This window comes from Heteronotia binoei, chromosome 1 (assembly GCF_032191835.1).
Source record: "Heteronotia binoei isolate CCM8104 ecotype False Entrance Well chromosome 1, APGP_CSIRO_Hbin_v1, whole genome shotgun sequence".
Lineage (NCBI taxonomy): Eukaryota > Metazoa > Chordata > Lepidosauria > Squamata > Gekkonidae > Heteronotia > Heteronotia binoei.
In genome coordinates this window covers 172,554,941-172,581,971 of record NC_083223.1, presented here as the reverse complement: position 1 = coordinate 172,581,971, position 27,031 = coordinate 172,554,941, and the positions used below count along the sequence as shown (strand labels likewise).

Here is a 27,031-nt window from a genome sequence, read left to right as displayed (position 1 = left end):
CTTATGATGACCCTGTAGGGTTTTCAAGGCAAGAGACATTCAGATAGTATGCTGCATGTTCTTCTACAGATATTAACTTTCTGCACTCACCTACTGATAGCATGGTAAATGCAGATTATCAAGATTTCTTGTCAGTTAGTTGTATTCAGTCCCTCCAAAACTTAAATACATAATGTAAATATTTAATGTTAGCAAAAAAAGGTAAACACATCTAATGCAAACCTGGACCATGAACAGCCACTAGGATTTCTCCATGCCTCTTAGCCCATCTAACATGATTAATCTAAAGCCTACCAGACTGTTCAGGGAGGCAAACATTGTGAAAAGTAAAGGGAAGCAAACATCTGATGGGTACTGCTTGTACAATTCCCAGTCTAGCAATATGAATTATTCAGGAGGTCCAGCTTGGGAAGAGGGGATCTAGTACAAGTTATTGCCAGTGATGTGGGGCAGAAGATTTCTGTAGACAATTTTACTCCCCCTGATATGTAAATATAATCTGTTTATCTATCATCAACAGGGCTGTTGTGCTGCAAATCAATTATGTTAGATGGGCTAAATGTGGGATATGAAGCATGGCTTCATATATGCTTCTATATGGGCTTCTATATATACTTCATATATAGGCTTCTATATGGAATATTTACCTTCTTTTGCTAATGCTAAATTTCAATTGGAAAATTTGCTAATATAAACATTATACCCCTGTTATGGTACCATCACTAAGTCATCAACTAAAAGAACCACCTTCTAGATGAAGCATCCTCATAAAGTATTCCTATTCATTAGCAGTGCCCAGTAACAGCTGAAAATGCAAGATTGGTAGCAAAAGTAATGTTAAAGACAAACATTATGTAGGAGATACTAACAGTTATATAGGTATTATGCATTAACATCTGTAGAATATTTTATTCACTCTTCACATCAGTTGAACTTTCATAACACTTTCATAACAACCTTTCATAACACTATTATCTCAAATTTTTTTACCAAATCAGAATCATTCTGGAACCGCACTAACTTCAGGTTCTAGATTTTCATTTTTATTTCCGTGTGCTTCCAAGACGTGAACATTTTCACTATTGAAACAATATTTTCTGCTCTCTTATTATCTAGCAGCTTGTTCTGGTAAAAATTTCTACATACACATAGGTTTTCAAATGCTGCAGAAAGAATCCAAAGGAGACAAGAAGATCTGAGAGTTGTGTATATCCACAATATACAGGAACTACACAATACTGTAAACTAGGTTATGTTATAATAATATATTTTGAGGGAGTAAAGGGCATTTAGTAAACTATTTTAAAAGCTGGTCCTAAAAAGCATTTCACTGTTTCTAGATAAGAACAAATGAGGGTTTCCCCTAAAATTGTCAATTCCACAACAAGACAAAAAGTATGTGTGAGGATCTTCAGGGGGAAAAATGAGATGTCTTAGCTCAATTTTCAAGGCTTTCAAACTCTGCAGGTGCTATTTTTCTCCCTTTAGTCTTAACTCATAACTGCATATGAACCACAAATTTTCAAACATCCTTATGTTGTAATCACTTTAGCTGCCTAAAAACACTCCTGAAGGCTGGAGACACTGCAAAGTGGTGCAGAGAATGATATCTGCTACCTGCTAATTCATTAACCCCACATCAACTAACAAACACATATAACTCATGTAGAGGTTTTGGACTTGGACAATATAAATTTATCTTTAAGATCCATGCAAAAACTAGCTGCCAGGCTTCATACTACTGACCTTTAATTTTTCTGATTGCCCTGACAGCCTTGTATGTATTGAAGCAGAAAACATGTATAACATTTATTCAGTGCATGCTCAACATAAAGTATTAAGCCAAGAGAGAAAGTGCTTATAGAGTTTACTGATTTTTTTTTTCATTCTTCTGGAGGTACCAAACGAAAGCAAATGAAGGAGTTAAAATATGTCTAATAGCCTGTGCTTCGAGCAGTTATCTCCAGTACGGTGCTCATTGCTGTGATTCTTGATGCTCACTTTATTCTTTCCTAATGCACAAAATGAATTCTAACTTCATTCTGCCTTGTCAGACCAGGAGGTGCTTTACAAGAGTCCAGAGGACAACAAATTTGCATTTCCAGGGAGCAGCCATTTAGAAACAGCTGTCTAAACTATACAGTATCTACACTACACAGCTTAGAACCTTCCAAAAATTGTGATTGGACTCAGCCTCCTGAGAAGTCTTTGATAGGGGTGTACAAGAAAAAAAATCAGTATTATTCGGGTTTAGGACTCCAAAATATTCAGTATTTCCAAATAATTTCTTTGAACCTTGAATTTCTCCGTGAACAGAAGAAAATATCTTATGAAGTTTTGGTACTGTACTGGTATTCCGGTTAGTACTCAGGAAACCTGGAAATATTCAGCTGAACTATACCTTATGGGGACCATCCCCACAGGGTATAATGGAGAATGTTAAGTGGTTTAAATTCCCTCCCCTCCCTGAGTAGGGCCACACCTGTGGCACAACTCCAGAGAGAAAAGAAGGGGTGTAAACTTTAAACCATTCCTTTCCCTGAGCACAACATCAGAGAGAAGGGAAGGGATTTAAACTTAAAACCTCTTCCCTTCTCTCTGGAGTCATGCCAAGTCAGAGTCTTTCCTTCTCTCTGGAGTTGCACCACAGCTGAAGTGGCCCAACTCCAGGTGGGGAGAGAAGGGGATTAAACTTTTAACCCCTTCCCTTCACTTGGGATGCCCAAATAAAAGCTGAATAATATTGGCTTCTATTTGGGTGGGGCTGCTTCAAACCAATAAGATATTTTTCAGGTATTTATTTGGTTTGGTGTATACCAAATGTACACCCCTAGTCATTGAGTGGCTGGTTGTATCTTCCCTCCTCCAATGGCAATTACTTGATAGTATTTACCCACTCTTTATTCTGAAAAATGCCACAGAATGAACAAGATTGGGTATCCATGACCTGAAAGAACAGAAATTGTCTCATACCTCCTTACAGCCCCATACAAATCCTATGAAAATTCAGTTGTCTATATCATAACATTCACACCATATGGCTGAACTGCTCTTTCCCCTCTAAACAAATGCTTGAATAAGCAAAATATTTATATGTCCACCTTCCTCCTGAGCACTTTAGAATCCCAGTTTGCAGCTGTAGCACCACTATAGCTTTATGACTACACTCCCCAGCAAAAAATCTGGCTAGATACTAAGGAGCTCTTTGGCAGGTCTAACATGCTAGTAGAAAGGTACTTCAGTTGGTGATGGAGAGCGGGCAATTTCTGCTTATCACCCTCCCACTTTGTTCCAATGTTGTCCCCAAGAATTCTCCCTAATTGCCAAACAGCAGAGTTTTGGGGGGGGGCGGTCTCAGTGACTTGTGGAGAACATTTATTACACAAGCTTCACTCTACTTGTAGTACTTTGGCTCCAACTTGGAACAATAACAAAAACACTACATTCTGCAAGTCAATAAATATTAATGTAAAGGTTTAATTAATGTTAGAAGCAATAGGTACAGAAGAGATGAAGGTTGGGAATAAAAATTACCTAAATAAAAACAATTAAAGCTCAACAAATCTGTGATGGTGGCACAGTTAAAACCCAACTTTTCCTATAAAGTCAGTAGGGTTTATTCCAGGGGCAAAAGGAATATGTAGGGAGCCAAGGTACCACCACATAACACCCAGCTTATTTCTCTAAAGTCCCTTACATCAGGCATTTTTTTTTACTACTAGGCTCACTTCTGGTATCTGAGCTCATTTAAGATCTGTGAAAAAGTAAGCTAATGGGATGGGGTTATGTACCTGCCTCCCCAATTTGCTCTTCAAATCAGGCTCTGCTGCATGTGAGAAACTGAAGAAAGGAGTTGTATGTAAATTGATCTCAGACAAATCACACACACACACATATATAGATGAAAAAGAAGACCTGAAAGGGGAAAAAACCTTGAATTTCTCCTTGAACAGAAGAATATATCTTATGAAGCAAAGGTCATTTTAAAATACACTCTAAGTACATACTTCAAATTACAGGAATGGCAAAGAGCATGACAAGGGACAAGAATGGAACCTGGAAGTTAGTAGTGGCCTACAGAATCATGCCGAGTAGAAAATAAATATTGAAACTTGCAACAAAATTGTTTCTTTAAAACAAGAAAAAAAGGGTAAAATTCAACAAAGACTACAAGAAACCAAATCCCATATTAGGATTGCTTCTGTGATAAATCCATAGAGTCCAACTTGATCTCCAATCTTTGTGAACCTGTGAGAATTTGGAAGGATAGCAGGCATCACTGCAAAATGGTTGAGAGAAACCTTCTGAATTGTTTTCCAACCACTCCTCCACACCCATCCCTCACAAGAGAGGGAGACTTTAACACTGAATCTACAAAACAGAGATAAAAAGAGAAAACAAGAAATAAAATCTTGATAAAATGGAACAAAAAAACAAAGGACAAGAAAACTAACTAAAACAAAAACAAGATAATTAGAGATAAAAAGAAAAGCTCAATAGACAGGGCACTGCCTTTTAACGTCCTGTGCTAACTCTCTGGAATAACAAAATGATTGTAATTTGGTTCACAATCAGCTCTGCTGATGGATTACAGCTCCCTACACAGACACAAGAAACGGCTGTGAAACTCATGCACATTAAATCTGTTTCTCTGGCAAGCAGAGGACACATGGTTGAAATCAGCCTTGCCTTGGCTGAGATCAGAGCTTTCTAGATGATCAGCTGGTAGGTAGTAAGCAGAAGTTACTTCTCCTCCCCTCCTCCCCATTCTATTTAAGTCCCTTCTGAATCCACCCCAACACCTGGACCACCAATCAAAGCAGCAAGTGCCAGAAAACTCAGTAGGAAGCATCATGCTGAAGACGGCTGGTGTACAGCATGCTAGAGACCTCCTCTGCACCAAATACTTTGGCCACCCATAAATAGCCATATGTATAATTTTCCTTTGCACAATCTTCTTATTTAAAGATGAGTCGAAACTGCCTCCAAAGAAGAAAGTCAGCTAATCAATAAGTACACACAACATTGCCTAGGAACAACAAACAATTTTGATCAGTAGTCATCAGCTCCCTTTTTTGGTAGAAAAATCCCAGCAAGAACTCATTTGCAGATTAGGCCACACCCCCTGACACCAAGCAAACCGGAATTGCATTCCTGTGTATTCCTGCTCAAAAAAAGCCATTAGGTGTAACTAACTATAGTGTAGTCTTTCTATTTACAACCAACATTCTTTTTAAAGCAGAAAGTGCCCATCAGTGAACAGTGAAGACAGTAGAATATATACTCTCCAACCATTATCAGATACACTACTTCTTACTACGTATGTCATTTACAATCGTAATACAATCCATGGATAAACACATGTGAAAACTGGGACAAACCTTTTAATGTGGACTGATGGTGTTTTCCATTCAATATCATTTTTTTGCATCTTGAAATGGTAATATTTACATTTTTTTTGTTATACATGCAAGCCTAACAAAGCTAAAGCCCATTTAAACCAGAAGCCTTCACTTAAACCTGCACAGCTTTCCCTCTATCTACCTTTCATTACATGCCTTCATTTTTAATAGGTATTTCTGCAACAAAAATATGCAATCTGTGCATATAGCCAAGCAGTGGTTGCAAAACCATTTTCACTATAAGCCATGTGCTTAACATGAATTTAATTTTATGCACAAAGAATAACTACTCCAATTGTTCATAAAAATATATAGTCAAGGTTTTTGATATTTTTTGCACAACCAATTAAACCAAAACAGAAAAGCCCAGGAAAAACACTCCAGGCCAAATGCTGGAAAATTGCTTCATCTAACGTGGAGAACATACTTCATAGGACATTACAATGTACTGTCATTATATGCTTGTCTATTTAAAACTAAAAATTTGAGGATTTCTATGCCCTAATAATGTTGGCACTATAATTCTGGAGAACTCAAAAACTTACTAGAAATTGCTACTATTGCTCTTGACCCAAGTTATTTAATTATGTCTCAATGCGGAGCAATAGAATAAACACGTTGCTTTTGGTCTACTGTCCAATATCCACTCCCACCCCCCAAAATCTGCATTACTACTGTGGAATATAGAATGTAAAGCCCTGTTAAAATAACTGTGTCAAGTAATACGAAGACTCAAACCCAGATGGTAGAATGTTAAGCATTTCCTTTGCAACTATATCCTTTAGCCAAAGGTCAAATAGAACATCTGACAGTCAGTATTCTTAACTCCTTGGTGAATATTCTCTTCTCTTTTCCAAACTGTGAGAGTCCATAGTAAGAATTTTTCAAGTCAGTTTAATAAATTCTAATAGGCAATATGTAAACTTAAAGCAATAGCTTCATGACTAGTTTTGCTATACAAAAACACAGATCATACTTAAAATCCATACCTTAGATCAGGGTTTCCCAAACTTCCCCCCTCCCCACCCTGTGGCCTGGTTATTTTCACACTTCTTCTTCATGGCCCACTAAAATTTGGGGGTGGAGCCAGGAAATGATGTGCAAACATGCTTAAACTCTTGCAATATTTTGTTTAGGAAAGGTAGGAGAACAGGCGGATTTTGCAATGCAATTTTAAAAATAAAAATCAAGAAAAAGCGCAAGGATCACAGGGGAAGAAGACAGGGGGGAAAAAATGACAGAGAGAGAGGGGAGGAGAGGGAGGGGGGAGAGAGGGAGAGAAAGAGAGAGAGAGGGAGAGAGGGGGAGAAAGAAAGAAAGAAAGAAAGAAAGAAAGAAAGAAAGAAAGAAAGAAAGAAAGAAAGAAAGAAAGAAAGAAAGAAAGAAAGAAAGAAAGAAAGAAAGAAAAGACTGCCTGACAGGGAGGGAGGGAGGGAGGGAGGGAGGGAGGGAGGAAGGAAGGAAGGAAGGAAGGAAGGAAGGAAGGAAGGAAGGAAGGAAGGAAGGAAGGAAGGAAGGAAGGAAGGAAGGAAGGAAGGAAGGAAGGAAGAGATTGCCTAACAGAAGTGGGGGGATAAAGCAAATAGGGTTGTCTTCTGGCACACTTCCGGACATTGAAATTGACCTGGGGTGGGAAGGGAGGGAGGAGGGGGGGCAAACTAGGTGCTTGCCTCCCCCCTCCTCCCACGGTGTCTCGCCTAGTTTGCCCCCCTCCTCCTCCCTCCCCCACCCTAGGTCAATTTCAATGTCTGGAAGGGCTCCACTCTAGGCTGTGTAAAGGAGCCCCCCCCACTGCTGCCGAACACCTGACGGAGAGGAAAACACCGGGAACCAACCCGGTGTAGAGCTGAGCCCCATCACCAGCACCTTCCCCCCCCCCATGCAGAATCAGAGGGAAGACACGAGAGGGCCGGGCTGATTCTACCACGCTGAAGGAGGCTTCTCCCCCTCCCCCTTCCAGAAGGGAGAGAGGGGCGAACTCCTCCTCCAGCCTGCTCTTTCGACAACATCAAATCAGACCTGGCTCTGCTGAAGTGGGTAGGACCTCCCAGCCTCCTCTGATCGCGTGGGTGGGGAAGGGGGCAGAGCATGGCTTGGGTGCTAAGGAAAGGAGGGGGGCGGGTCCTGGTGGTGGCAGCGAGCCGAGGTGCACCATGGAGGGGTGACTGAGAGGCCGCGCTGCTCCGAAGGGCAGAGGAGCGGCGGCGAGGGGGGGGTGTTGGAGGGCAGGGGCCCAGTTGCTTACAGGCCGCAGACCGGCCCCGGTTCAGGACCCGGGGTTTGGGAACCTCTGCCCTAGATCACAGGACAAAACACTGTTTCTAATCCTTAAACTGAAGTCATTTTAACTCTGAGCACTAAAATGAACATAAATTTGCCAATACCACTGGATGCAACACTAACAAATTGGAAAGCATATGACTTCTGGGTTGACGCAGAAAGATTCAATTGCAGGGTCCCCAATGGTGCCTGTGGTGTCGTGGCACTTTCTAACACCTTCCTTGGTGCTCACCAACTGTTTTTAGAAAGTGGTTGGGGCTCTTACCTGGGGGGCTTCTAACTGGCCACTGAAGATCTGATCAGCTATGCAGATTAAAATAATCCGCCACCAGTTTCATAGTGTATTTTTAATTATTCCTCTTCTTGCCTGCACTTGAGCTTCATCTTCCATGATAGCCATTCTGTGGTTGCACCACTACTCTGTGTCAAAATTCCAAAGGTGCACATAGAGTCAAAAAAGTTAGAGACCCCTGATACTATTCACCAACTGATATTCAAAAGTAGCTGACTATTTCAAACCAATATTCTTCAATTTGCAGTATTAGCACTATAGAGTCTTATTTTTACAACAGTCTGAAGCTCAGAAAATAGTTAAGGCAGTCACCTGTTCTTATTTCTCTCATAAATGCTTTATTGCTCATCATCTTACATTCTTAAAACAAAATAATGCTTTTCCTTTTCAGACTGGGAATTCTTCAGGGCTGCAAATACTTGTTCTCCACAACCCACAATGTAAACAGAACTTTCATAGTTACAAAGGACAGAAAATAGCAATGCAGACAAATAGACTTTTCTGAGCAACACTGCAGGGCAAAGGATAACATCCATGAGGAACTTAAAACAGGGGTGGCCAACGGTAGCTCTCCAGATGTTTTTACCTACAACTCCCATCAGCCCCAGCCATCAGCCATGCTGGCTGGGGCTGATGGGAGTTGTAGGCAAAAAAACATCTGGAGAGCTATCGTTGGCCACCCCTGACTAAAGCATTGCTGATATAAACTGTGACTCCGAGATACACAAACTGGAAACACAATTAAGTAGTTGATTGATAAAAGTAGCTATACTTTATAAAATCCAATCTCTTGACAGGAAATGGCATAAAGATGAAAAAAAATGGAAATTGTTAATTTACAGGAAAGAGAACTGTGTTGTAAAACACTGAAATTTTGGGGGAAACTGAAATATATAAAATACTTATGTACACAATACCTACCATGCTATCAAACCTAAACTAATTCTCTTGCTTTAACATAAAAGGCATCATTTATAACTTATTCAGCATATAAAACTGGAATATTTATCACATTTACACAATATAAAAGTTATAAATGACTCAGCTTTCTACAAGAAAAGCTGCAAATATGCCCAATACTTAAAGAAAAACTACAAACTGGTACGTCCTGTGCTATCTTAGAACATGTGCCTTTACTGCCAGCTGGACATTATCTTCTTTCTTCTGCAGTAATTCATGATTAGAGAAAGTTCAGTTCCCAATGAAATCTGCTGAGTTTTACTCTGAGGCTTTGGTGCAGATTCTGCTCCACCTCTTTCTAATCTTTTTTCCCTACAGTAAAAGTAGGGCAATATGCTACTTTTACACAATCTGTGGGTATATGTCTCATGATTTGAGAAACAGGTATTTTCCCCTGTACTCACCAAATTTCTAGTTTTTCCATTGGAAAACTGAAAAAAAAAAGGTTGCAGGAAAAAACAGGGAAGACAGTTTTTTCCTAGGCCTTTGCATCTCTAAAACAATGTATCAAATGTTAACATACTGAAGTTTAGACCTTAAGTCAAGGTGAAAGAGCACTCAGTACAGCTATACAAAATGAAGACGTCCCAATCCCCTCACTGTTGGAAAGAGTGTGGAGAGACTGGTGATTTTATACAGACTTGGTGGTCTTGTCCCATGGTTAAAAAATTCTGGGATGACACTGTAACTGAAATAAGCATGATCACAGGAGAATCACTCCCACTGCTGCCCAAAGCTGTACCACAAGGTTGGTTGTCAGGAATAGTGCCCCCCCCCCAAATCTCGATGGAAAAGCTTATGCTGCTACTAACAGTCCTTGGCTGGTCCTTGAGGAACATTGGAAGAACCCTCAGTCATTGATTGGAGAATCTGGCTCTAGGACCACTTTATACTTGGGAAAATATAATCTCACAATTCTCACACACAGGAAGCTTTGTGGAGCTTTGGTTCCCTATTGTTGCATACCTCTCTGGCTTTGACATTCAGCAAAAAAACAAATTTTACCATAATCTGATTTTTTAAAAAAAGCAGTGACACCATAGAATCATAGAGTTGGAAGGGACCTCCAGGGTCATCTAGTCCAACCCCCTGCACAATGCAGGAAACTCACAAACACCTCCCCCTAAATTCACAGGATCTTCATTGCTGTCAGATGGCCATCTAGCCTCTGTTTAAAAACCTCCAAAGAAGGAGAGCCCACCACCTCCCAAGGAAGCCTGTTCCACTGAAGAATTGCTCTAAAGGTCAGGAAGTTCTTTCTAATGTTGAGCCGGAAACTCTTTTGATTTAATTTCAACCCACTGGTTCTGGTCCTAACTTCTGGGGACACAGAAAACAATTCCACACCATCCTATATATCAGGGGTGGCCAACGGTAGCTCTCCAGATGTTTTTTGCCTACAACTTCCATCAGCCCGCCATTGGCCATGCTGGCTGGGGTTGATGGGAGTTGTAGGCAAAAAACATCTGGAGAGCTACCATTGGCCACCCCTGCTCAATATGACAGCCCCTTCAAGTACTCAGTTGTCTCCTCTCCAGGCTAAACATACCCAGCTCCTTCAGCCTTCCCTCTTAGGACATGGTCTCCAGACCCCTCACCACCTTCGTCACTCTCCTCTGGACCCATTCGTTTGTCTATATCCTTAAAATGTGGTGCCCAAAACTGAACACAATATACACCAGGTGAGGTCTTACCAGAGCAGAGTACTTCACTCTTGCATTATGGCTTTAACATGTCTTTTTTTTTTATACACACACACACACTGGGAATCTTATTCACCCTGTCCATTCGGTGCATTCCATGCACTGGGTTCTGTTGAAATCCATCCATTATTAGTGCCTTCTGATTCTCTGTGTATTAGGTTTGCATACACAGCTTATTTATTTTGATCTCATTGCCTTTGTATTGTATCTACACCTCTTGAACTGGACTTGCGTGAAGCAGATCCTAGGATGATTGAATAGCTGTTTTTTAATAGGTTTCTGTCTGGGGCGGGGGGGGAATTTAAGGGTCAGGTATTTTGTAAATATTTTGCAGTCTGCAATTGCTGTTTAACTTTAAAAGTTTAATAAAAACAATATTTAGAAAAGAGCATTCAGGGTCTCAGAGCAGACTCTGACATACAGTGGAGATAAGACCTTCACTGCACCACTTCCTCATTAAGTTCTACAGCATCAACCTTTTGTGTGCGCCTCTGCAGCATCATCTCAGCATATCAGGGAAACTATGGATCCCGTACATCCCTTTGATGCTGGTGACAATTTAGACACACTATAAACGTCTGTTTCTTAAATACTGAGGTAGAGAGACAATAGAAAATATGTCAGATATTCCTTTATCAATTTCCAGTTTACATTTATTTTACAAGAGGCACTGAAGTATTGACAAAGGAAAGCCTGGTAAAAAAATAAAATGTATCTAATACTTCAGTATGCTAAGCATTATATTTAAATAGTAATAGTCACAAACCAGTGGGTGAACAGTTCAATCTTCCAGGGCATTCAGTTGATCACCTAAAAGGCAACTTTTACAAAAGAACTTTAACGAGAGAACCCAATGTGAAATTGCCAAGACTAGACAAAGACTATTTCCCACCACCCCGTGTCCAGGTTTCATCAAGACTGAGATTTCTTGCATATCCAATCTCTTATCAATATTAATTAGTTCAGCTACACCTTTGTAACTTACAATTAAATGTGCTTATCTTGTTCATCCTGTTCCAGATCTCATGTTAACTCTATTTTGTCTATTTTACAACAGTTGGGAGTAGCCATTTGGAGCAGACTATTGTTTAGATTAACTCCTGTTTCAAACCAGCCTCTTTTTATAATATATAAAACATATTGGCTGAATGGATGTACAATAAATGCATCTGATTAAGACAGCTCAGATTCCCAAAAGCTTATACTACAAATGTTATTGGTTTTATGGCTACCCATCTAGAATGGTCAGCATACTGAGTATATTATGAAGTGTTTACAATGCATAATCATTTACATGTATTTTAAATACAACAAAAAGAAACAACTTTAAAAGACTTGCTGTCCCAATAAACAGCCCTCTTAAATAAAAATACCTGAATACCAATACACTTGCTTCATTAACTGTAATATTAATGTAAGGAAATGAAAATCTGAACAGACATAGAGGCATCTACCTCAGTCCTGTCCTTCCGTAGTTCCTCAACACTATATGACAATGCAAGCAACTTTTAAAGTAAGTTTCAGCTACTGGCTTCAGACTCTGCATGTGGCCTTTGAAATTAATTATTTCTGCCATTTCCACAAAACAAAGTTGAGGGAAGATATCTTATCCACTTTAGACTTATACTATAGAAATAATTACTTTATATTAATGAAATACCAAAATTTTTACTATACAACTTTGAAGCCCAAAGTAATGATATTTAAAATGGCCATTTTATTAAATACAGGCGATCTCCATAAACAACTGGATTGAGGTGGGTCAACACTGCTGATACTTCTTGATCTTACAGCAGTGTCCAGTCAATCATGAACTTCTGACTCACCACCTCACTGAGTTGGAATCTGCTGGGTAGCCCTGCAAATAGCTTATCTCATTCTTCATGCACAGGGACAGAGGGTGGCGCTGGGCAAAGAGATGCCCCCGAGACATTCATTTGCATGATGGATCCCACAAGGAGCACTCCTTTCCCTGATATTGTTTAACATCTATGTGCGCCCCTTCATCCTGTTGGCAGAGTTTCAGGCTAGGGTGCCATCAGTATGCCGATGACACCCAGCTGTTTCTGTTGATGGATGACTGGCCCAATACTGTTCCTGTAACCAAGGGTTTGGAGGTCATGGTTGGATGGCTAAAGCAGAGTTGGTTGAAGCTGAACCCAGATAAGATGGTGGTTCTCTGTTTGGGTGGGGCTGGGCTACAGTCAGGTTGCCAACTCCTGGCCCTTGATGGGGTGCCCTTGGTACTGGCACCCAGTATCAGGAGCCTAGGTGTGACTCTGGATGCTTCCCTGTAAATGGAGGCCCAGGTTGCAAAAGTTGCTAGATTGGCATTTTTTCATCCGCGCCAGGCCTGGCAAATGGCTCACTACCTGTCCTGCTCTGACCTAACCACTGGAATCCATGCAAGAGTCACCTCCAGAACAGACTACTGTAACTCACTCTGCACTGGCCTTCCATTACAGCTGACCCAGAAGCTCCCAAATGATCCAGTTCCCAAACTGTAACACAACTATATCTATCAAATATTGGAAGTTCCTGCTAGTTCCCTAAATTCACTTGCTTACTGGGTGTGGTACGATTTTGATCAATGCCAACCTGATCAATGTTACATATAGAATGCCCAGGATAAGGAGCTAGTGTAGTTAGAGAAGAACAACATACGCCATTTGGCATCTCCACTGGGGAGAAACATGGGATATAAACAGGGATGCCAACTCTGGGTTGGGATATATCTGCAGATGGGGGCGGGGGGTATAGAACCTAGGGAAGAAGGGGTTTGGAGAGGCAAGGGACTTCAACAGGATATAATGCCACAGAATCCATCCTCCAAAGCAGTCATTTACTTCATGGAAACTGATTCTGGTCATCTGGAGATCAACTGTAACAGCAGGAGATCTCCAGGTGCTACCTAGAGGTTGGGAACCCTAGGTGTAAATAAAGTATATAAGAATAAAATACAAATTTGCAAGTGTTTAGGACTCTAGATCATGGAGAAACCTCCCCAGAGCATGAATGCTCTTCATTTCACTTAGATCTCAATGTCAAGTAGGAAAAGTCCAGAGCACCCCTTTAAATTAAATTATATGACTTCTGTATGGCAGCTGACTAAAATGCTACTATGTCAAGTTGGAAATGTTTTGTGAGAGCAGCTCCTGGAATTTTCTCAATGCCATCTCAAACCAAAGGAAAAGAGTTTGAAGGCAGTAGACTAGTAAGTGTACAAGCACCTATTTCATGTAAGCAATTTGCCAGGGAGAAAGAGGGGACAGGGAGGAGAGCACCACTGCATTCTGGATGGTCAACATACTGATGTTTGGACAATCTGGTCACAGCTCTACAATTAAACCCAAGATCTTTTTTTTAATGATCAGGTCAGCTGCAGGTCAGTTTAGTACCAATTTGACCCAACAACGTTCAAATGTTTCTACTAAAACTTTCACATGGAACCACAGAATCATAGAGTTGGAAGGAACCTCCAGGGTCATCCAGTCCAACCCCCTGCACAATGCAGGAAACTTACAAATACCTCCCCCTAAATTAACAGAATCCACATCGCTGTCAGATGGCCATTTAGCCTCTATTTAAAAACCTCCAAGGAACGAGAGCCCACCACCTCCCCAGGAAGCCTGTTCCACTAAGGAACTGCTCTAACTGTCAGGAAGTTCTTCCTAAGGTTGAGCTGGAAACTCTTCTGATTTAATTTCAATCTGTTGGTTCTGGTCCAACTTCCGAGGCAACAGAAAATAATTCTGCACCATCCTCTATATGACAAGCCCTTCAAGTACTTGAAGATGGTGATCATATCACCTCTCAGCCGCCTCCTCTCCAGGCTAAACATGCTCAGCTCCCTCAACTTTCCTTCATAGGACGGTCTCCAGACCCCTCACCATCTTTGTCGCGCTCCTCTGGACCCGTTTCAACTTGTCTATATCCTTCTTAAAATGTGGTGCCCAAAACTGAACACAATATACGCCAGGAGAGGTCTTACCAGAGCAGAGTAAAGCAATACCATCACTTCATGTGATCTGAACACTATACTTCTGTTGATACAGCCCAAAACTGCGTTTCCCTTTTTAGCCACCACATCACACTGTTGACTCATGTTCAGCATATGGTCCACTAGGACCCATAGATCCTTTTTGCACATACTACTAAGACAAGTCTCCCCCATCCTATAACCATGCATTGGATTTTTCCTACCTGAATGCAGAACTTTACATTTATCAGAACTTTACATTTCTGAATGCAGAAGAATCTTTTATATATGATTGTGAAGAATCTTTTATATATATTGATACCAAGTTTTGACACTCAAATGGGAAGAAAGGTTGCTTTTTTTAATAGCTAATTATTTGCGTATAAATATTCCACAAGCATAATGGAGTTTCATCTAGGATGCCATCACAAACTAAAACCTGACAGCTATGCACATGTAAAAAAGAATTTCAGATGAGCTGCTTTTTTCATACAAGTGTTCCTTAGAAAATGTTGTAATACCAGTTCAACCAGTTTTAGTTACTCAGCTACAGGAGACAAACAGTAGAGTTTAATGGCTTTAAAAAGGTTTTTTGGTTATTTTTCACCAACTCGGGAAAACTTAAATCAAAAATTATCTTCCACATGCTACAGTGAGGCTTCAACATTTTCTGAAGTGCTCTAGAAAGTAGCAACATAGCCAATCCCGTCTGCCCCAAACAATTGCCAGTTGTTGATTTCAGAGTTACAGAAAGCAAGGCAGTTTTGGCTATACAGTTTGGTCACTGAACTATATCATTAGCTATGATACAATTATTTGCTTTAATAACTTCAAACAAAGCTATATAACTAAAGCACAATGCAATGTTCTGTATCTCAGCATGTCACACTCAGGATTTAGGATTGTATGTGTTTATTACAGTAACCAGTTCACTGTTAGCTGCAGCCTCCTAAAATGTACCCTTAAAAGAGTTGTCTGGGCAGGCTGAGAGAAGGTAGATCTAGAATAGTATATAAGGCAGAAAGGTTTCAGAGAGAGAAGAGCATATGATCAGATCTTGAGATCGACATTTGTGACTATTAGCGCTGCAGTACTTAAGGCACTAATACAGGAAGTTCCACCTAAGAACTGCAGGCAAAGTCTGAGATTATTTTGTTTAGCTGACAATACTGTATTTATTGAAATGCAAGACTCAGTTCTCTCCCCCCCCCCCTCGCAGCAAAACTGCCATAAAAATCAGGGGGTTGTCTTAAATATGCATACAAGTTGTAGTTCTGTCTAACAAACATTTTTTTTGTGTATAATGTTTTGAGCAGGTGTCTTATATGGCAGTGTAAGCGGTATAAAATTATTAAAGTTTTAATTGCGGTTTTTGTGTTTTGTGTATTATGTTTTGTTGTGTTAACTGTTCTTAATTATTTTAATGATGTGTGTTTTGGGGGATTGATTTTAATGGTTTAAAATGTGATTTTTATCATATATGTTTTAAACTATTAGCTCCCTTGATGGCCCTTATGAAAGCAGAAAGGTGATATATAAATGTTTTAAATAAATTAAAATGTTATAAATATCTGGAAGAAGCTGTTGTCACACCTTCAATTTCTGCATTTGTAGTACTTTTTACCAAATGCTTGGGGTTGCAAGATACATTGGCTGGTGTCTGAAGCAAACTTTTATACATGCTGAAGAACTGACTAATGCCACAGCAAATATGAACTCAGTTCAGAGTCTATATAACAAGGGCCCACACAGGATGGGAGTATGCTTAGGCAACCCACACAGGAAGTACCATGAGATCTTTCCTCACAGTACTTGTTCATAGTAAAGAAGCCAAGATAGATGTTCCAGATGTTCAATGTTAAATACACTGTACTGGTAGTATCTCCGCTGATATCATAGAACAGCCACTGTGACTATGTTATGTAAAGAAATGGCTCCAGTTTTAGATAGAAATTTTCTTAGAACTAGGACTTTTACTCCCCCCTTACATAGTGCATAATACAGCTAAGGTCCCCTATTTTTTCTTTTTATCAAAATCATCATATTTTAAGTAACTCTGGAAAAGTACATCACAGTGGACATGTGCTGATGGGCACTCAATGAGATTGTGTCAATCTGAAGTTCAAGCACAAGAATACACAAAATCTTTGCACCTGTAACTCTGAACAGAGATCATGTTCCTTCCTCTGGTTCCTTCCTACTCACTAATTCCATCCCTTAGCCTTTAAGTTACATTAGCAAGGCCATTAGTGATAATTAGGGATAACCAGGCAAAACCAGTTAATCCCAATCCACAGCAGAAGCCAGTTATCATTAACTACTGCCAAAACCACTGCCGCCATACTGTTTTATAGTGCTGAGTAAACTGCACCTACATCAAATCAAGAAAATTATACAGTAGATTAATGATTTATAAAAAGCTCTCAAAAAGCAAATATTTATCTCAACCATTGTTAAAATATAGACTACCAAATGCTTCCACCTGCTCTCAGACTGAGTGACATTGAGAACCTGTTAGACTGTATTTATTCAAATGAGATAACTCTCAATTGTTTTCTTCTTATTCCCAGACTGCAGGCAGCAATTAAACTGTGAACTTGTCAGCATCTAACAAAGACCAACAAGACAGGGGCTTAATTTTTTCTCCATTTAATTTTTTATAACAGAAGTTGCCTGATGAAGAATTCTAATGAGCCTGAAAGCTTGTGCAATGTTTTCTATCATTGGGTTGGCTGTGATAAAAAGGTATCACATGGATTTTATTTTGTTCTATTTAAAAAGAAAGTCATACATTGCAGCAGTACACTGTTTCAAACATCTGAGATCTGTACAGTGTACACACACTAATTTGGGATTATAGATTACTTGTCATATCACATACATCCTTTTATTATTCAATATTTGTAATAAAGAAGCACCATTTAAGTCAGATATACATGAAAGGTGGAATTTGATTTTCCCTTATTGCTTCTACTGTAAGGCACCAGCTCAACATATGGAACATGAGAACATATAAAATACAAGTTGAATCATAAAATTAACAGAAGTATTCTAAAAGTAGCTTCTTGAGTGACTGTCCTAACTGACAACCAGTACACAGGAAAATGCAGTTAAGTATTTCTTTTCTGTTATAGTTACTTATATTTAAGTATCTTGTATAATGAGATGTTTAAAGATTCAGTACCAACCAACAGCATAGCTAAACAGTACCATTTTAATCAAACTTTCTTCTCTGTAAAGAATTTCAAGTATGTAACAAATATTTGAGTACACAGCCCAAGCAACACGGTCACCAATAATTCTCTTCCCACAAAATCAAAAACTTTTTATCCACTGACTATTCACAGAATCAGAAATATCTCATTAGCCAACACTATTGATCTAATATCTCCAATATTACATGCTTGTTAAAGTACAAAGAATTGCATATTAGGACTTTAAAGCGATGGGCCATGAACAATTACAAGTCAAATACTAGTGAATACAGACTTACCTTCAATCTTTTTTAAAGCTGATAGGCAAGTATCCCGGCTTGGAAACTCAAAGGGATTACTACAGGTCCTAATAGTATCACATTCGCATTTTCCATTGATTATATTGCAGCCTGTTATCAGGTTTTCATTGCAAGGCTCAAATCCAAGTAGCTGATCATCCCAGTTTTCATCTAAAAACCAAAATGAAACAACTATAATACCAGCAGCTCATTAATATTTTTCATTTAAGAGATCTGTATTGCCCACGCACCTATGCATCTAAAACACAGAATGTTAACACATCTTTAAAGACTCTATTGTGAAGTTCTGTAACCAAAACAGCTCCACTTCTTCAAAGTGCAGCAATCAAAAAATAAAAACTGTACAAGAACACAAAAAGACCTTCCTTGGCATGCTCATTCTCTCTTTTAAGGACAAAATCCATATCTTCTTAAAGGAGGTGGAGAGAAGAGTACACAAACAAGGCCAGAATTTAAGTTTCCTGACTGTCAAGCCCATTTGAATAAAGGTGGTTTGAGTTGTTTCCCCTGACAACACAATAAGAGAGACCCATGTGAAACTTGCCAACACTGTAACTGTACAAATTGTAAGGCTAGGTTTATTAAAAACAATATTACTCTCAGCAAGTCACATTAACAATGCAGTGCCTCCCTGAAATTTTAAAAATGCCTCCAAATGGAAATGTGATGTGTATTTCACCTACCCAACATCTGTCTAGTCCAGGGATCCCCAAACTTTTCAAACCTGAACACATCTTTGGAATTCTGACAAAGGGTGGCTGCTGCAGGAAGTGAAGCCAACCATGGAAGGCCAGGGAGTGAAAAATCTGTTGTTGTCAGTGTGGACAATCTTTGGACACTTAAATCAGTGACTGGAGCTGTGTGCACTGGAAACAGATCTTTCTACAAACCAAAAAAGGGTTTCAGGTTTGCAGAAAAATATAAAAAACTTTTTTTAAAAAATTACAGGTTATAAAAAACTCAAAAATGGTCAAAGGCACACCTGTAGCTTTAAATAACAGATTGCCCCCGTTGCTATTGCTGGGCAACAACAGTATTCCAGGCTGGATTTATATGAATTAAAATGCAAGGTCCTTTCCAGGCCTATTTTGGCTCTTTTTAGGAAGGACTTGTTTGAGCTAGGCATAGCTAGAGTTGCCAGCTCCTGACTTGGATATTCCTGGAGATTGTGTGGTAGAATCTGAAGAGAGAAAGTGTGGGGAGGGGGATACAGGGGAAAGTCACACACCACCCCACAGGTCCTTGAGGGTTCCATACCATACAAGTGGGTCTGGCCCAGTGGCTGGCACCACACAACTTAGCCACAGTTTTCCTAGGTATAATCTGCCAGGGGAGGAGTGAGAGGGAACACTTAAGAAGGGCAGATAAAAGCAGGCTGGCTGTTGGTTATGAGATAGGTTTGCTAACTTCAGACCAGTGTTCCCTCTAAAATGAGTTAATGTGAGCTAGCTCACAGTTTTTTAGCCTCCAGCTCACACATTTTATTTCTTAGTTCAGGAAAAATGGCCCCAGAGCAAACTAATTTATGCAGTAGTTCACAACTTTAATGCCAATAGATCACAAAGTAGAATTTTTGTTCACAAAACTCCATAGCTTAGATTATTGCTCCAGATTAGGAAATTCTTAGAGATTGGGAGGGGGGCTTGGAACCTGGGGAGCGAACTCAGGGGTATAATGCCATAAACTCAACCCTCCAAAGTAACCATTTATTTTAAGAGAACTAGTGTTGCCAACCTCCAGGTGGGATCTGGAGATCTCCTAGAATTATAACTGAACTCAAGATGACAGTTTTGACAAAAAGTGGCTGCTTTTTAAGACAGCCTCTGTGGTTTTATACCCTGCTAAGGTTGCTTACCTCCCCAAATTTGCCATCCTAAAGCTCCACCCCAAATATCCAGAAATTTCCCAATTTGGATCTGGCAATCTTAAGGGAGAACTGATCTCTTGTACTTGGGAGATGAGTTGTGATTCCAGGAGATTTCCAGGCCTCATCAGGACATTAGCAATCCTAGAAGAGATGGATACAGGAAAAGGGGAGAGTCTATGGGGGTTTTCAGGACAAAGAAAGAGGAATTGAGGAAGGGGAAAATGAGATACCTCCCACAAGTCCTTGCAGGTTCCCACTTGTGAGTGAAATGTAACTCTTTAAAAGAATAAGCTTTTTACAGGTCTTTTAAAATGAACACATTTGTTTAAACATTTTTCTTGGATAGACACATAACTTCAGTCATGCAGTGAAAAAGCTACTGCCAAATCAAAGTAACTTTTAAAAATCTGCAGTAATTCCTATGGTCAATCAGAAGCTCTGCTGGGCAAAAACATGCCTGGTCCATCCCACTTATAAAAAATACTTGGAAGACATCAGGAACAGTGTCAGTGGGCACCATGATCCCACGTTGAGAATATCTAGTCTAGCCCCTGCTTTACTTGCGCGTAATGTAATGTGCGGGCCTACACATTACTTGAAACAAGGAACTGCTGCTGAAAGTTACATACCCATATTAAGTTTGTCTTCATAACATTCAGGATTAGTTATTCCAAATCTTGATGTTATTCTACTGCTTGTTTCTCTGCCTCTGCTCCATAGTACTAGCTGTCAGTGGCAGGAACAAGAAAAAAGGGACACTTTGACATTAAAATACTGTTTCTGGAAACAATCTACGTAGCCTATGTTTAATTCTGATCTTACCTTTCTGAAACACTTGATTGTGCAGTAACTACTGAAGCATGAATTAATGAACATTGGCAGATCTCAGCAATCCCTTTAATAGTGCAACTAGGGTGAGGCAGGAGGAGCATCTAAACTAAGGGCAAAGGGACAATGGGCAAAGGTCAATGTATTCAAAATATTCAAATGATTTTCAAGCTGTCACATTTTTCCTATTTGGAATTACACACAATTTCGAAGCAGTAGATAAAACGCTAGATACCAGCTGGTTGGGAAAGATCAAGCACATCATCATAGTCCCAGTTTCTCACCAGCTCTGAGAATGCAGTCTGACACAGTAAAACCTATTCAGATATGGAACAAAACTGGTGCAGGAGGGGGGGGGGGAATCAAATGAGACTTCTGCTGATTCAAGACCAGCTGCTGCCATCTGGACCACTGCACAACAGCTTCTAAACTGACTCACAGTTGCACAGCAGGAGTAGTGTGAATAGTGACTATTTGGAATCTCATCAGCGGTACTCATATAGGCCCACAACCCCTCTTCACCGTAGATGTTAGTAATTACTTCCACCTAGGGGTCAGTCCAGGTAGGCCTCATTTTATAATCCATACATACACACACTTGCATGTTCCAGGTTTGCAAGGGGGGAAAGGAAATAAAACAGCTCATTACTGCACTGTCTTCATTCCTCTCCTACTCAGTGCGTTATTCATGTAATGTTTTCATCATCTAAGCATTTCTTTGACACTACCCTGCATCTATGCATACCGTACATATTTACCCAGGTGTATTTTGAATCATACTGCAAAAGTTTCTTTCCCATTTAAGCATGTCTAAGTAGTGCATCATATCTGGCATATAGACAAACATTTAACCACAAAGCATGCAGTGTGCATGACAAGTAATGGGTTATAATAAACTCCATACAATCTAAAATCAGGAGTACAGTGCAGTAGTGTTAAGAACACGCAGTATAAGAACCTATCCAATACTGCCAACTAGACTTATGCATGAAACGATCCTTGAATTGCAATCTGTGCAAATGGTTAGATTTGTGGTTCATTCCGATCTGGTTTGTTTCATTACATCATGCATGAACTGGAAAACGAACCTCTCTTTTTCCTACATGGTTTGTTTGGGTCATTATCAGTTCATTTTTCTAGACAGTCTGGCACTGATGCAATCAATTCCTAGGAAATGCTGGAGATGGAGTGATCATGAGAACCCTAGAAACACCCATAGCAGTTGGCTCTAGCTTGATTGGCAGCTCTGAGAGCCCATCATGGAATTTCTATTCTGCTCCATGGGAGCCGATGGTATTTGTCGTCACACCTGGAGTCAGCTGCTTTCACTTTACCAGCAGCTTCTGCATGCGTTAGATGCACTGGGAGATAGTTTATTTGGCTGTTGATGCATGGTAGAGTATAGGGACTCCTTCTGTCCTCCAGTCCCACATTGTGGGACAAGTTTAAAAACCTCTTCCAGCTAGGAAGGTGTTGCCAATTGCTCCTCTGTGGGTTAAGGGACCTTAGCCCCGAGGGAGAGCCATTTGTGTTTTAGGTATTTTTTGTTTGTTTTCCCCAAACTTATTTGTTATTGCTGGGGTTTTGCTTATTCACAGAACCCATTTGTTTGTGCCCTATCGATTTCACAGACCCATCCCTCTATTTCTTGCCTTACTTCTATAATTTTATTTCAAATCCTAATTTGTTATTTTGATGTTCTTTTATTTCTTTTAAACACAGAGAACAAACCAACTTCCTTGTGTCTCTGTGGTGTTCAGGGATCTGAGCTACAGAGGTTCATGTTTGTTGCATTCCTTTATCTTTCATTTTTCAAAATTTAGTGATTCTGCAGGGGGTTGTTATTCTGCTCGTGCCAATGTGGCTGTTTTATTTTTTGTTTTCAAATTCAACTTGCTGAGCCATTCTGGGAAATGTTTCCCTTGACTGGGCTGCATCATCTTTATTATTAAATCATAAGCTTTTGTTTTAATGTTTGATTTCTATCAGTTTACCAAAACCAACAAGCTCAGAAGCCATTGCAAACCTCTGTCAGGGCCAGGCATGATACCCCTACTCTGGTGTGTGTGTGTGGGGGGGGGGTTGTTCTGCCAATTGTTTTACTCCACCCTACCTGCTTTCCTGGGTATTCAACACATCCCTCCTTTGCACCTTTATGCACCCTAGAATCTCCCCCCCTCCAAGCCATTCTACACACAACCTGGAGGGCAGTCAAAGGGGTATCCTGTGGAAGTCTTTTATGATTTGGATGGCTCTATGAATGCATGAGAGCAGCTGTGCACTGTGCTGGGGGCACCTGCTTTGGGGGGCTGTAACACGGCCCCCCAAAATCCAATTCTCACTGAACTTGGATAGCAGGTAGAGGAGAGTCTGCTGAAGTGTTTGCCACAGGTTTGGCATCTCTAGCCCACCTGGGGGCCACCGTACTCCTCCAGAACCAAATGAATCAATGATCCATAAATCTTTCATGAAATTGAAAAAAACACAGATCAACATGAACCAATGAACTTAATCACCGTTTTCCCAGTTCATGCCTATCTCTACTGCCAGCATTTGTCACTTACCTAGCCTCTTTAACAGATTCATGAAGAAATTCCTTTCCACTTGTCACATTTAAAAAGAAGGAAAACAAGTCTACCTGAAAACAAAACCATATCTTAGGCAAGCCTACTCATCCCTATGAATTCTGCCACAGTGCAGACAGTTCCAAGTAATAAAAAGCACAAAAAGCTCTAACATTGCCATAGTCATAGAGCACACATTTCTTTAAACTGTACCAACAGTTTAAAGAAATGTACCTGTGAGTATGCTTGCACACCCAAAACAGTTTTTGGGGGCTTGGGATAAAAGTCAAATCTATATGCAATAGGCTTTTCTGAATTGCTGCCATAGTATGTAGCATCATTAAAGATTGTGGAACATATTCAAGACCCCGATAGAGAACAGATGAGATGTCTGGGAAAGGAGATGGAAATTTGAAAGCAAAACTAGTAAGAGGCACTAGCAGGAAAAAATGTAATAAATCTTGGCTACACACTCAAGTCAACAACTGTAATTTTAATAAGGAAGACTATTTCAGCATGTGCTGATTTTGGCTTCTCAAATATTTTAAAAACCTATTTCTTGTCAAAGGGATATACTGAATGATCCTTGACTGATTCTCCACAGACAAGTGATCATATGAAGTTTATTTATATGGAGTCAGAACATTGGCCTATCAAGGTCCATATTGTTTCATCTGATTGGCACATACTTTCCAGGGTCCCAGATAGAAGTTTCACTGAACACATTACCTACTTTTTTCCATGGAAGATTCAAGGGATTTAGCTTGTTTTAACATCTTTATAAATTATTTGGCTGAAAAAACAGAGGGGATGCTTCAGGGTTTACCACTAAAATTTTATACTTCATTTTCCTGACTTTCCCTGACCACCATTCAGATATAACGAGTTTAAAAATGAATAGGTTGTGTTGCATTAATGCAAGGCTTAATGAAATGCTCTACAACTACACAAGTCTCAACTGCAAAAATATTTGTCAAAGTAAAAGATTTCATGTCAGCTTCTTCCAACATTAACTGCAGTGACATCTGTTTTGCAATTGCACCAAAAATTACACCAAGATACAAACTTCAATTCAAGTAAACTCTGAATGCTAACAAGCAGGAACTTTCCAAAGCTAGGAATATTTTACTTTCACTTTCTGGTTCCAGAAAGAGTAATGAACAGATCATCAGCAAGAAAGAAGGTGGAGTTTCTGCAATCTAGAGAAGCAGACAACCCTCATTTGCAACCTTTATGCATGGGAGAAGTCAGGAAAGAGGGTGAAAAAGTTGGTACTCTGTAAACTCCAGCAGGAACAAGAAATCACATTTGCAAAATTTACTTTGCATGGTGCAGAGTAGAAAGTGCTGGTTGTCTGTGAAATCCAACAGCGGCAAAACTCATTTGCAACTTTGTGCTGGAGACAAAACGACCCTTGGCACTTACCGTGAGGGGTCCTTCTCCTAGGAGGTCAGGAGGACATCTTGGGTGTTTTCCCACCGTCCAATCAGGGAGGCAGGATTCAAAAAACTTCTTCCTCTTCCTGTTGGCTGTGGGAACCACCCCTCAGTTCGGGTGACTCCGAGCAGCAGTATGTAAATAAATGTATCTAGAAAAAACAAAAACTTCTAACATACGTAACTAACCGTCTGCCAACGACCGTAGTCTCAGGCCTAATGGACCGGCCAGAAGAGGCAGACCCTAGCAGATAGAAAAAACAAGAAACAAGCCAAACGGGCAACGAACAGTAGTATGAGAGACTTCAGTTAAAGGTTGACAGAAGAAATAGAGTATAGGTTGCCCAGGGTAGGGCGACAGACAGGAGGGCAAGATGTCCTCCTGACCTCCTAGGAGAAGGACCCCTCACGGTAAATGCCAAGGGTCGTTCTCCCTAGGAGGCAGAGGACATCTTGGGTGCTCCCAGAGCAGTAGGCTAGTTAGGGTGGGGTCACCCTACTCAGGTAGCACATGTTGCAGGATTCGTCTGCCAAAGGCCGCGTCCGCCGATGCGTAGGAATTCAGTTTGTAGTGTCGCACGAAAGTGGAGATAGAGGACCACGTAGCCGCCTTGCACACCTCCTCAACTGAGGCGTTCCTGTTGAAGGCTGCGTTGGTGGCTGCGCTTCTGGTCAAGTGTGCCGTGATCCCTGGTGGGATCTTGAGATGTAATGTCTTGTATGCCTCTGTTATACACTGTTTGATGGCGTAACTAATGGCAGACTTGGACATCTTCAGGCCCATTCTGGGTGCCGTCACGTTGATGAACAAGGAGTCCGTCTTACGCAGAGGTTCTGTTCTGATCAGGTAGATCTTAATTGCCCTGCGTACGTTCAGCGTGTGCCACGTGCGCTCCTTCGGGTGCTTGGGATCCGGACAAAAGGAAGGTAGGTTGATTTCTTGACTTTGGTGGAATTTAGATGATACTTTAGGTTGGAAGGTAGGGTCCGGGTAGAGGACCACTTTGTCCTTGTGGAATACGCATAGCTCCTTTTTCGCCGACAGTGCTCCGATTTCGGAAACCCTTCTGGCTGACGTGATTGCCACCAGGAAGATCGTCTTCATGCGCATCATCTTTAGGGGCACAGATATGAGTGGCTCGAAGGGCGGGCCTGTCAGGGCTGACAGCACCGGGTTCAGTCTCCAAGTCGGAAAGCGGTGAGATTGTGGTGGCGAGCTCAAGGAGGCCCCTCTAAGGAACCGTCGGATGTGCGGGTGAGACGACAGGCTCGTGCCCTCCACCTGTTGAAGCACTGAGGACAGTGCTGCGAACTGCCGCCTGAGGGTGGCTGGCCTCAGGCCTGACTGCAGACCGTCCTGAAGGAATTGGAGGACCTTAGGGACAGTGGGACGTAATGGGTCCACCTTCTTCCTCCGGCACTACCTGTGGAAGGCCTTCCAGGACATGTTATAGATCCGCGTGGTGGATTCTTTTCTAGATGCTAGTATGGTGCTAGTCACCTCGCTAGTATACCCTAGATCTAACAGCGATCTCCTCTCAACCTCCACGCGGTCAATCCCAGCCAGTCTGGATGAGGGTGCCACACAGGCCCCTGCAGCAGCATGTCTGGCCAGGTTGGCAGATGGAGTGGATCCTCCATGGCCATCTGTTGGATTGAAGAAAACCAGGGACGTCGAGGCCACCAGGGTGCAACCAAGATGACCTCGGCCCCCAGTGCCCTGATCTTTCTGAGTAACCTCGGGATGACTGGAATTGGAGGGAAGGCATACAGGAGGTCTTGTGGCCACGGGGATGTTAGTGCGTCTGTGGCCTCCACCTGACTGTGGAAGTACCTTGTGAAGAATCGGAGAAGTTGGTGGTTTTGATGAGATGTGAATAGGTCCACAGCTGGAGATCCAAAATGCTCCACTATCTTCAGGAACAGAGACTTGTTGAGAGACCACTCTCCCGCCTGAATGTTTTCCCAGCTGAGCCAGTCTGCCTTGACGTTGCACGTCCCTTTGATATGTTCCGCTCTTATCGACTTCAGGTGGCACTCCACCCATCTGAACAGCTTCTCGGCCTCCCTGTAGAGGGAGCTGGACCTGGACCCCCCTTGATTGTTTATGTAGGCTTTCGCTGCTATGTTATCCGTTCGTATCAGGACATGCTGTCCTGATACTTGGTCCTGGAAGTGAAGCAAGGCTAGTCGGATTGCCCGAAGC

At 41.0% G+C, this 27,031-nt stretch overlaps 1 protein-coding gene across 4 annotated transcripts in view; it reads right to left on the bottom strand.

The window, feature by feature from the left end:
• CRIM1 (cysteine rich transmembrane BMP regulator 1) overlaps positions 1–27,031 on the bottom strand; it is a 318,174-nt gene that overhangs the window by 273,183 nt on the left and 17,960 nt on the right. For 2 of the 4 annotated variants that reach the window (XM_060244117.1, XM_060244134.1), the window contains exon 2: positions 18,110–18,280. The exons of the other annotated variants lie outside the window; for them this stretch is intronic. In XM_060244117.1, the coding sequence (XP_060100100.1) occupies positions 18,110–18,280 (171 nt within the window). The remainder of the gene's footprint in view (positions 1–18,109; positions 18,281–27,031) is intronic. 4 annotated transcript variants of the gene reach the window in all.